Below are 12,387 nucleotides of genomic sequence, written 5' to 3'. Positions count from 1 at the left end.
ACAAATGATTTTGACAGAAGCCAGGCTCTTCCCACCTTTGTATAAGTTGCTCCTTGTTTTCAAATGCCAGCGAATTATCCTTGCACAGAACCATTCATGGATAACCTAATGCCACCCCATTACTTACTCAATAAAATGATTGCTTGTGTTTCATTTCTTTGAGCTGTTTGGTATGCCTGGCTTTATGTCTTTAAATATACTTGCATGTTTTGTCCCCATTGCTAGATTATAAATGCCTCAATATTAGACACAATGTGTACTAATCAAGGATGGAAAATTATTTGCCTGCAGACCTCTGAATTCAAATGAAATGCTTTAACTTTTTCCTAGTTCCAAAATCCTTTTCAAATCTCTTCCTTCGGATTCCCAGAACCACAGTCCAAGTTCCCGCCCCCACTCCCTCTCAACTGACTACTGCAATGATTTTCTAATTATTTACCAAGCCTTTGCTCTCTGACCTCTGGCAATTTACCTTTGATTTCCTTCTCAGTTATATTTCTAAAGCAGTTCTGATGGTGTCAACTCCCCAGGTTAAAAGCCTTCCATGGCTCCCCACTGCCTACAAAAAAACCCTCCAGCTTGGCATTCAAGGTCTTTACAAGCTGGTCCCATCCCCTCTTTCTAGCCCCATTACAACCACTTACTCCTCCTTGTCTGTATTCTATGAGCTATTGTTTATTAAATACATCTTTGCACATTCCTATCCTATCTTTATTCATTTTCTGTCTTTTCTAAGATGAGTTTCTCCACCTACTCTCATCTTGCTATTTAATAAAGGATTCCAGCTCAAGAGGATCACTTCTTACCTTTTTTGTTGTCTCTGGTCGACTTGTTTCCTCTCCTTTCCAGAGCATGTTGTTTATGTCTCCATTTTAGCATTTACCATTTATACTGTGAGCATCTTTAAGACAGGGATGATGATTTATTTATCTTCCTATGGCTACAGTCTAGGAAGTGAAGTGGGAGGAGGAGAATAATCTCCCTAGGAAATGAAAGAAATATTTCTAATGACACAGGTAGGGGAAATTCGCAACTGTTTCTTGGATTCTTGTAAGAGTTTCATATTCTTTAATTATTGACACCCACCTTACTTGAAGTAGCTTCCTAGAATTAAGAGTTCAGAGACTTTCTGGGGCGCCTGGGTGGCTGGTCCAACTTTGGCTCAGGTCATGATCTCATAGGTGGTGGGTTTAAGCTCTGCCTTGGGCTCTCTACTGACAGCTCAGAGCCTGCCTGGAGCCGCCTTCGAATTCTGTTCTCTCTTTCTCTCTGCCCCTCCCCCATTTGTGTTTCTTTCTCAAAAATAAATAAACATTTAAAAAAACAGTCCAGAGACTGTCTAATAAAAGCTGTATTTTCTACCGGCGCCTGGGTGGCTCAGTCCGTTAAGCGTCCGACTTCAGCTCAGGTCATGATCTCTCGGTTTGTGGGTTTGAGCCTGGGCTTGTGGGTTTGAAGCCCGCATTGGGATCTGTACTGACAGCTCAGAGCCTGGAGCCTGCTTCGGATTCTGTGTCTCCCTCTCTCTCTGCCCCTCCCCGACTCATGCTCTGTCTCTCTCCGTCTCTCAAAAATAAATAAGCATTAAAAAAAATTTTTTTAACCAAAAACTGTATTTCTAGAAGTCAAGTTTGTCACTTTCCCGACATGGAAGTTAAGCCTCTAAATCAGCCTCATCAAACTCAAAAAATCTACACACTCCATTCAGGAACCAATTAACTTCTTCTGTGCAACCAACCCCACCTAGCTATTAGAACTTATTAAAATTCCAGATTTCAGTCAAGAATAACTGTGATCTCTTATTTGATCAATGGCACAGTACTGTCCTGGGATCTACATCTAATCTTGCCACCATTGGCCAAGTGGCACGTGGCTTTCAGGACATCAGCCGTCAGAAACAGCTCTGTAATTACTTGTGATTACTTGAGTCGAACGACTCCGGGCCTGTGGTGGTTATTTTGCCTTCATTCACCATTAAACATTTGGTTCTGTGCCAGCAGGATGTCTGGGTGCTTGGCCACTCACACGGCGGGCGCCGGCACCAGGGTCGTGCCCTCTCGTAATCAACGCTGGCCAGAGGCAAGCCGGCAGCACCAGCCCACCAGCCGGAGGGAAGCGAGGGCTGCAGTTGGCGAAGAGGGCGGACAAGGTCCTGCCGCCGACCGCCGCTACGCCTGGTGGGTGTCAAGGCGAACCTGAAAGCAGTCGCCCCGCGGAGCCTCAGCACCCGCACGCCGCCGGATGAGCTGGGGGCGGCCGCGCGCGGCAAGGCCCCCGCCCGGCGCGGCAATGGGGGGCGGGGCGGGGCGCTGCGCGCGCCGGCGCGTGGAGGCCGCGGGCGGTGGCGGAGCGCGCGCGGCCTGGGAGGGGCGCGCGGGGCGGAGGCGCGCGGCGGCTGCTGCGGCCTGTGGCGCCGTCGCCGGGCAGAGCCGAGCGGGTCCAGCCGGGCGCCGCTGCCGCGGGCCAGGTGCGCGGGGACGGTTCCGGGCTGCGCCAGGGGCCCGCCCGCCTTCCCGCCGCCGCCGAACTCCCGACTGCGGGCCGCCGGGCTCCCGTTATCATGTCGCTGAGGCAGCGCCTGGCCCTGCTGGCTCGCCGTCTGCAGGAGCCGCAGAAAGTGGCCCGCTTCCAGCGGCTGTGCGGGGTGGAAGCGCTGCCGCGCCGCTCCGCCGCTGCCGCCACCGATCCGAGGGAGGATGAGAAGGCGGAGGCGCCCGTGGCCGGAGACGCCCGACGCCGAGAGCCGCAGGCTGGGGCGTCTGCAGGCCCCCGGCCGCCCGGGAACGACCGCAATCAGTGTCCCGCCAAGCCCGGCGGCGGCGCCCCCAACGGCGTGCGGAACGGGCTGGCGACCGAGCTGGGCCCGGCCTCGCCGCCGCGCGTGGGGGCCCTGCGCCGCAACTCGCTGACGGGCGAGGAGGGCGAGCTGGCCCATGTGAGCAACTGGCCGCTCTACTACCTGTTCTGCTTCGGCACGGAGCTGGGCAACGAACTCTTTTACATCCTGTTCTTCCCCTTCTGGATCTGGAACCTGGACGCCCTGGTGGGCCGGAGGCTCGTGATCATCTGGGTGCTGGTCATGTACCTGGGCCAGTGCACCAAGGACATCATCCGCTGGCCTCGGCCCGCCTCGCCGCCCGTGGTCAAGTTGGAGGTCTTCTACAACTCCGAGTACAGCATGCCTTCCACCCATGCCATGTCCGGCACGGCCATCCCCATCTCCATGATCCTCCTCACCTACGGCCGCTGGCAGGTAAGGTTCCTTCCCGTCGGTTCCGCCTGCGCGAGTCAGACTCTCCGGAGTTCTCTTCGCTCCCAGCAGTTCTGTTACTTCGGCCGTTCCCCTCCCAGACCTCTCTTTCCGCGGGGCTTCACAGTCCCCGCAAACAGGCCTTTATTCTAGGTGTAAAAAAATTAAGTGACCGGGAAAACCTAGACTTAGCTGTCAAACTATATTCTAGTAGCAGTTCCTTTCTTAGAACCCAAAGGAAACGCTGTTCGTGGAGCAGCATATTATCGAGCTTTGGTTGAGTTTTTAAACTGGCTTTAATTCTTGTGATGCACAGAATCCCATTGTAATTAATTATGATGTTCTTACACTTAACCAAGACCCAGTTTCACCACAGTGATGCCTTGCCCCAGCCTAATTCTTTCAGGCTTGGGTAAAGTCTTTAAGCTTTATTTACTCTGAGACAGTGCTTATAAAACCGTCGTGTAATTTCAAAACAAACATGGTCGTTCGAGGCGATGAAGAAATGAATTTTAAACGAAGGCCACTGTTTTTGTAAGTTAATGGAACGCAGCCCGAGTTACCTTTTTTAGGGGTGTGGCTGCTAATTTGCTGATGGACACAAACTTTGTCTCCTAAATCACCGATTTGTAGTATCAGTTGTTGAGCTACTACAGCATTACTGTTTCGTTAGCTTTAAAAATGTATCCTTTTAAGTTTTTTCTTAAAATCAGGGTTCTTGGGCAGACTGGTGGGTTTATAAAAATGACACGAATGACAGCAGGGCGAGCCTGACAATGAGGGATGAGTTTCTAATGGGAAACAGCTTATATTTTGCCTATTTCTTTTGGCCTCCCATTTTTTCAGTTTTTCTTGTTACTTAGGTTTGAATACGAATTCTCTTTTCTATAGAACCAAAATTTATTCTTAGACTGCTGTCTTGTTTTATCCGTCTTTTAAAAATTGTAAGGAGCTTTGTTCCTGCGGTAGACCAGTCTCTTAATTTAAGAATAAACTTAGTAATCATGGAGAATCCAAAGAATCAGACTTCCTCGATTTTTTTTTTCCATCAGAGCACAAAATCATCTCATATTGAGATATACTCAGTTCTGCGTAAAACTCCATTATGATAAGCTTACTCATACAGATTTAATTCCAGTATAGATAAAGTCTTGTCCCCATGGGCACTTCTGTGCAGTACATCTCTCCTTATGGAAAATATGTAATGTGCAGAGTAAAAATGACAGAATTATGAGGGAAGAGTACCATGGACACTATTTGTTTCCTATTTAGCCAAAGGAGATATAGATGATACTCAGATTGTAAAGTAGTGCTGCCTATTTTGCATAATAGATAAATATCTTAAGTTGTATTTAATCTAAGTATTTCAGAATTTAAGATTGTCATTGAGTTATGTTTGGCATGGTATTTACTGGTTAGCTAATGATGTCTAGTTTTCATGAGACTTTCCGGAAAAAACTATAACTGTAGGGTCTTTTATAATTCCTCAATGAGGAATTGAATGGTGTTAATATTAGAGTCCAAGTAAGAGAAAATAGGTATTTTTTGCTCATCATTTGTTCAGGACATGTGCTAACAGGAAGTCCAAAAACCATACTGCTGATGATTTATGGGTTGTAGATATCAGTATTCTAATATTTTAGGGTTATTTGGATTCTCAGAAAAAGCTTACAGTATAGTTTTTGAACAACCTAGTATATTTAATTCAAAGTTTGAGGAATTCATATATCGTACAATTGTCTAAATGCAGCTAGACAGGACTTTAAAAATCAGGACTTTAAACTGTATTTTACAGATGTGGAAACTGATTAGAATTAATCCTGTAAAATTAGTTTAAATTTCTTATTTTACATTTTTTTACTTTAAAATTGAGTAAACTTCTAAATTTAAATAATTGTTTATCTTTTGGTTAGCTGTTATAGAAGAAAGGCTCCATTGTATGGAAGTTCTGTGTTTATAAATGTTTCTAATAACCTAGTATGAAAAGCAAAATGACTTTTTTACTTTTTGCTTTTTAAAAAAGTCCTGTTATGATTGAAAAGAAGACTATCTTCCTTTGCTTAAGCTGTTTTGGTCCTGCTCTCTGCCAATTAGTATTGTATTAGTATTAGTATTTTCATGAGTGGGTAATGAAAAAACAATATTGGAAACTGGGATAAGAATTAAGGAATGAAAGCCTGGTGTTTTACTCTTTTTTTAAAAAAATTTTTTTTAATGTATATTTATTTTTGAGAGAGAGAGACAGAGCATGAGCGGGGGAGGGGCAGAGAGAGAGGGAGACACAAATCTGAAGAAGGCTCCAGGCTCTTGAGTTGTCAGCACAGAGCCCCATGCGGGCTCGAACTCACTGACCTGAGCTGAAGTCAGCCGCCTAACCAACTGAGCCACCCAGGCACCTCTGTTTTTCTAATTAATAGTAGTTTTGGTTGACAGTCCTGTCCATCTGCTGGGCCTGTAGTGCTTATTCAGGACAAGTATGGTTTCTTCTGTATGCCTGGGATGTTGAAACATCTCTGGAAAGAGAGATCTCACACACCATCCCTTTGGTTTGGAATAACTACTTAACTCCTCCCTGCCACTTAATATTCCTACTTAAAATCTGCTTTTGAAATCTGCTCAAGATTGACCTCCTACACAGAGTCCCCCTCCCCCCCCTTTTTTTTGCTGTTTAAAAAAAAGTTTTTTAAGTTGATTTATTTTGAGAGAGAGTGCAAATGGGGAAGGGGCAGAGGCGGGGGGAGAGAGAATCCCAAGCAGGCTCCAGGGTGCCAGTGCAGAGCCCCAAGTGGGACTTGAACTCATTAAACCAGGAGTCTTATGCTTAACCCAGGGAGCCCACCAGGTGCCCCCTACACAGAGCCTTTTTAAAAAAATTTTTTTAATGTTTTATTTATTTCTAGGAGAGAGAGAGAGAGACAGCGTGAGCAGGGGAGGGTCAGAGAGAGAGGGAGTCACAGACTCTGAAACAGGCTCCAGGCCCTGAGCTGGCAGTCAGCACAGAGCCCGACGCGGGGCTCGAACCCAAGAACTGCGAGATCATGACCCAAGCGAAAGTCGGACGCTTAACCGACTAAGCCACCTAGGTGCCCCCCTTTTTTTTTTTTTTTTAAATTTTTTTTTAATGTTTTATTTATACACAGAGCCTTTTTAATTAACCCCTTCTGTTTCAGTTATTCCTCATTTGTTCTTAAAATGACCATAGACCAACAAAATTACCTGGGGCATGTTGAAAGCGCAGGTTTCTATACCTTGCCCTCAGAGCCATTAGCTAGCTAAGTGAGGGTCTATTGCATTTTACTGATAACTTCCCAAAGATTTTTGAGAAAAAAAGTATTTTCTTAAACTGTTTCCAAGTAAAATTAACTCTTGATTCTTAAAATATATTTTGTATTTCTCTAACATTGTTGTCTCACCTTTTTTGCACTTGTGGTCTTTGAATCTTTTTAAGGTACATTACAATATCAAAAGAGAGATTGGGATAGTATGACTCCAAGCAGTTATTTGATACTAGAAGAATGTTTTTTTAATGGTGATGCAAGATAGGAAGTGTATGGCATTTCCAGGTATTAAGTAACTTGAGATCTATTAGTCAGGATAATAATTACTGCTTTCATATTATTTGTTGGAGTTTTTTGTAGCCTGAATTGGGAAAAAATAAGAAATCAGGAGCAGTAGATATTAAGAACATAGTCCTTTGCAGAATAATCTAAAATTAAAAGTAAAGCACTCCTTTTGTATTTACTTTTGCATGTTCTTTCCAAAAACAAAAATTCTTAGTTTTTAAACAATATGGCATATAATGAGTTCTAATTATATACTTGATTTAAGAACACTGAGAATGTTTTAGATTAATCTCATCTTAAAAATGTATTGTCATCATATACTTTATAGCCAAACCCATTCCCAACTGGCCCATATGCTTTCACTAATTTTAATAATAATAGTAATAGTAATTCTAGTATTAACATGTATGATGGTCAGACATTTTTTTAAAAATATTTTAATGTTTTATTTCTGAGAGAGAGAGAGAGACAGTGTGAGCAGGGGAGGGTCAGAGAGAGAGAGAATCTGAAGCAGCTCCAGGCTCTGAACTGTCACCACAGAGCCCGACGCTGGGCTGGAACCTACGACCCTTGAGATCATGACCTGAGCGGAAGTCAGACGTTTAACCAACTGAGTCACCCAGGTACCCCGGTCAGACATTTTTTTAAACGTCTATTACCTGATTTGGTCTGCTTTTATAACATCCCAATGTTTGGTCCTACTATTAATACAAGTTTACAGATCAAGAAATTTAGGTAGAGGAAGATTAAGTAACTTACTCAAAGTAGTATAGCTAGTAAGCCTCATAGGGTAATTTTTTTACAGACTCCAGAGCTTATGCAGAAAATTCTTTTGAAATCACACTCTGTGATTTTTATTTTTTTCTACACTATGTGATTTTTAAAGAATCTTTTCAATAATAAATATTTTTGAAATAGATAGGATTGTGTCAAACTATAAAAACAGCTTTTATATGCTTTGAGAAGATAATGTGTGTGTATGTACATACATATGTGATAGCCACAAATATTTGTTTTAAACATATATTAAGTTGTTGACTGAAATCAGTGCTGATTTTCTCATCCTTTTCCTCTGTTTTCCTAATATAAATTTAAAAATCAGTAAATATAATAAGAGCTTTTGAAAAGAAAAGAACATAAGGTATATTATTAAAATATAGTTTATTGTAGATAATAAAGATATCTGTGAGGTCATGAAGAGATAAAAGGAAGACAAGAAGTAAGAGCTACAAAAGTGGGTCACAAATGACAAAGGCTAGAAAAGGCTTTCAAGAGCCAAGGAAAACTGATCACACTGGTCATTCTGGGAAGAAACAGTTCATTGAAAAGTCAAATTGGTTTGCTCTTTGATTTCTTTTTATCTCATATCATACTTGTGCTTGAAATGCACATTTTCCTGATTTTATAAGTGTTTACTTACTATTAATGCATCCTTTGAAAATAATTTATTTGTTTGAATAGGGGATACTTCATAGAAAATTTAATATGAACATGAAAATATGAAGAGGAGAGTACATTTCTCTTCTTTTTCTGTTCCACAGCTACCAGAATCTCTTTTCCAGAAGAGATTGTTCTAAGTTTGTTGTTTAGCCTTCTGAAGAGTATTTACTTTTGTAGACATATATCTATGTAGTTTATTTTTCACACAAATGGTAGCATACTGTACTTTTCTGGACCTTGCTTTTTTCATTTAGAAATACGTTGTGGGAAGATTTTCCTTTTCTTTTACCCAGCAGTTAATGGGTACTAACTTTTTGTGCTTAACGATGATTTTAAATGCTTTTCATGACTTAATTATTTTAATCCCCATAAAATCTTAAGAGTATTATCACTTATTTGTAGAAGAAGAAATTGAGGTAGAGAGAAGTTAAGTAATTTGGTCCAGTTGACTCTTGCAAGTACATAACAGAGCTAGATTCAAACCTAGAGTTTATCTGCAAAATTACACTGTGCGACTGTATTATACTGCCTCTCTGTATTAGCACTTTCCACATATATATTTTTTTATTACAGTTTATATATTTTGAAAGAGAGTGTGCGTGTGCATAAACACACACAAGTATGGGACAGGCAGAAAGAGAGGGAGAGAGAGAGAATCCCAAGCGGGCTCCACATTGTCAGCATGGAGCCTGAGGTGGGGGCTCCAACTCATGAACTGACTGAGCCACCCAGGCGCCCCGGAACTTTCCATACTCTATAGAGAGCTATGTAACTTTTTCACATTTACATTATATTCCAATATATTAACATAGTGTAATTTATTTAGTGGATTGACTATTCCAGTACTGCCTATTTAAAGCTTTCTCATTTACTTCCTATCAGATTGCTGGCATTTTACTTACTGATTTTTTTCTAAACTATACTTTGTGGTGCCTGGGTGGCTCACTGTTGTGAGGTTGAGCCCCATATGGGGCTCTGTGCTATGCGTGGAGCCTGCTTAAGATTCTCTCTTCTCCCTCCGCCCCTGCCCTGCTTGTTTTGTGCATGCATGTACACTCTCAAATTAAAAAAAAAATTTAAAAATATTAAACAGTACCTCTTGGGTTTTCCTTTCTTTTTTAATTGCTGTTCTGCCTTCAAATAATGTTATACTACTTCAAGTATAGCATAAGAACCTTGCAATGGTATACTTTCATTTTCCCTCTCTTTTTTTTCTTATTTTTCTTATGTATTGTTGTCATACATTTTACATCTACATATGTTATAAAACTCACAATAATACATTATTTTTGTATAATGTTCCAGCATTTCTAGAATTTTTTTTCTCCCTTCTTCCCCATCTCCTTCCACTCAGGAAATTCAGTTTCGTGTGTATTAAATTGTTTAACACCAGATCACTGATGTGATGATGATGATGGTTGCAATGTTTTTGCTCTTGATGCTTCATTTTAGATCATCTCTATTGCTATGGCTTCTAGTTTACTGATCTTTTCTTCTGCAGTGTCTGATTTTCTGGTGGACTCTTCAAGTAAGATGGGATGTATTTTCACATATTGTATATTTTATATCTAGAAGCCCCAATTGGATGTTTTTTTAATCTTCCTTTTTTCTGCTCATTATGTTCCTATTTTCTTTTACATTCTTGAGTATAACATATTAATTTTTTTAACATTCATTTATTTTTGAGAAGCGGGGGAGGGGCAGAGAGAGAGGGAGACACAGAACTCAAAGCAGGCTCCAGACTTTAAGCTGTCCGCACAGAGCCTGACGTGGGGCTCAAACTCATGTACTGTGAGATCATGACCTGAGCTGAAGTTGAAGTCGGACACTTAACCAACTGAGCCCCCCAGGTACCCCTGAGTATTAGATTTTAATAATCTAATCTTATCTACTAATTTCATCATCTTTGTCATCTTTGTGTGGTTCTAATATTTCTTCTGGTTATGGTTTATATTCTCCTGCTTCTTTGGTAATTTTTTAAGAGTTTTAGATTTTGTCATGTTCCTTTAAGTAGTGTTGAACTTTGTTGTGGTTACAAATTTTAATGTTTTTAAGCTTGCTAGAGAGAGTCCCAGAATAACCATAGGCTAGAGCTAATTTGGCCTCACTGCTAAGGCCATAAGATTTCATTTTTTTTTTAAAGATTTTATTTTTAAATAATCTCTACACCCAATGTGAGGCTTGAATTTAGCCCCCTGCTCCCCACTCCCTTCCCCAGATAAAGAACCTGCTCTATGTAAGGACTGAGCCAGCCAGGGGCCCCAGGCAATAACCTTCCAAAGACTACCCAATTCCTTTAGTACGCTCCAGGTAGGAAAGTCATTCCAGGCCTGTGTGAACTTTGGGACTTGATTGGCTTACTGTTTTCTGGTATTCCCCCCCCCCCCCATGTACTTTGAACCCATGCATGCACAGATTAATACTCAGCAGTCAATTTGCAGAGACCCCCTGCAGATCTTCTGGGCTTGTGCGATTCCTCTCTCAGGGTTCTGTCCTGCAAATTAATAGCTGCTTTGGCCTCTGGAAATTCCATTCTTCTTCCCCTTAACTCAGTGAGACTGCTAGACTTTGTTTTGGTTCCTCCTCCCCTGCTACAGGCTGGAAACTGCCCCAAGCTAGGGCAACCACAGGGCTCATCTCATTTGTTTCCCTTTTCTCATGAATTACAGTTCTGTGCTGCTTGTTTTCCAGTATCTGAAAATGGTTGTTTTATATAATTTGGCTCGTTTTCTGGATGTTTACAATGGGAACAGCACTACTTAAAACAGTTAATCTTTTATGGGCAGAAACAAATCCTCTCACCTCTACTTACTGTTTTTTGTTTTTTATATTAAAAAACTTATTGAGATGTAATTCATATACCATACAGTTCACCCATTTAAATTATGCAAATCATTAGCTTTCAATAGCAGCGGCTCAGTTGGTGAAGCATCAGACTTTGGCTCAGGTCATGATCTCACGGTTCCTGAGTTCAAGCCTCACGTTGGGCTCTGTGCTGACAGCTCAGAGCCTGTAGCTTGTTTGAGATTCTGTCTCCCTCTCTCTCTGCCCCTACCCCACTCTTGCTCTGGGTGTCTCTCTCTCTCTCTCTCAAAAGTAAATAAACATTAAAAATTTTTTAAATAGCTTTCAATATATTCATAGAGTTGTGCAACCATCATCACAGTCATTTTAGAACATTTTCATCATCACCCAAAGGAATCCTGTATTTGTAGTAGTCATTCCCCATTTCCCCCCAATTCCTAGGCAATCCTAGACAATCACTAATCCACTTTATGTCTCTATAGATTTGCCTACTCTGGACATTTTATATAAATGAAAGTATACAATATTTAGTCTGTTGCTGGCTTCTTTCACTTAGCATGTTTTAATATTCATCCATATTATAGCATGTATTAGTACTTCATTCCATTATATTGCCAAGTAATATTCCATTGGATGGATATACCACATTTTATTTATCCTTTCCTTTGCTGATAGATATTTGGTTTTACTTTATTTTGAATAATGTTGCTATGGATATTTTTGTATAAATTTTTGCATGGACATATGTTTTTGTTTCTCTTGGGTTACTTTTTGGTTTTTGAAGCCTTTCATATTGTGGTCAAATTAGCCTTTTGTCCATGTGTGATTTAGAAATATGCTTTCCAAAATTGTTACTTCCCTTATCTTCTGCTTTTTTTTTCCAAGCAGAATTATTTTCTTTTTATATATCAGTCTTTTGTTTCATGGTTTCTAGATTTTGTATAATATTTAGAATAGTCTTCTACCATGACTTCTTATAGTACTTTTATGTTTTGTTTTGTTTTGTTTTATTCTGAGGAGATGGCTTTGAACCATCTCTTGCTTTGAGGAAGGAATCTAAATTGATATTTCCCAGTAGCACCATTTATTGAATAGTCCATTTTCCCCTGACTTTAACTCTCACTTTTTAAAATTTATTTTGACAGAGAGAGAGAAAGAGAGAACACAAGTGAGCACAAGTGGGGGCAGAGAGAGAGGGAGAGAATCCCAAGCACCTCCATGCTATCAGTGCAAAGCCTGAGTTGGGGCTTGATCTCAGGGACTGTGAGATATGACCTGAGCCAAAATCAAGTCAGATGCTTAACCTCCTGAGCCACCCAGATGCCCCAG

At 41.2% G+C, this 12,387-nt stretch overlaps 1 protein-coding gene across 1 annotated transcript in view; it reads left to right on the top strand.

Annotated features, from left to right (window-relative positions):
* Positions 1-2,383: 2,383 nt before the first annotated feature.
* SGPP1 (sphingosine-1-phosphate phosphatase 1) overlaps positions 2,384-12,387 on the top strand; it is a 34,066-nt gene continuing 24,062 nt past the window's right edge. The window contains exon 1 of the mRNA XM_039242151.1: positions 2,384-3,253. Coding sequence (XP_039098082.1) covers positions 2,561-3,253 — 693 coding nt within the window. The 5' untranslated portion in view covers positions 2,384-2,560. The remainder of the gene's footprint in view (positions 3,254-12,387) is intronic.

This window comes from Hyaena hyaena, unplaced genomic scaffold (assembly GCF_003009895.1).
Source record: "Hyaena hyaena isolate Hyena2069 unplaced genomic scaffold, ASM300989v1 scaffold_208, whole genome shotgun sequence".
In the NCBI taxonomy this organism is placed as follows: Eukaryota; Metazoa; Chordata; class Mammalia; order Carnivora; family Hyaenidae; genus Hyaena; species Hyaena hyaena.
Note: the sequence above shows the minus strand (reverse complement) of the source record. Positions and strands in the feature narration are given on the sequence as shown.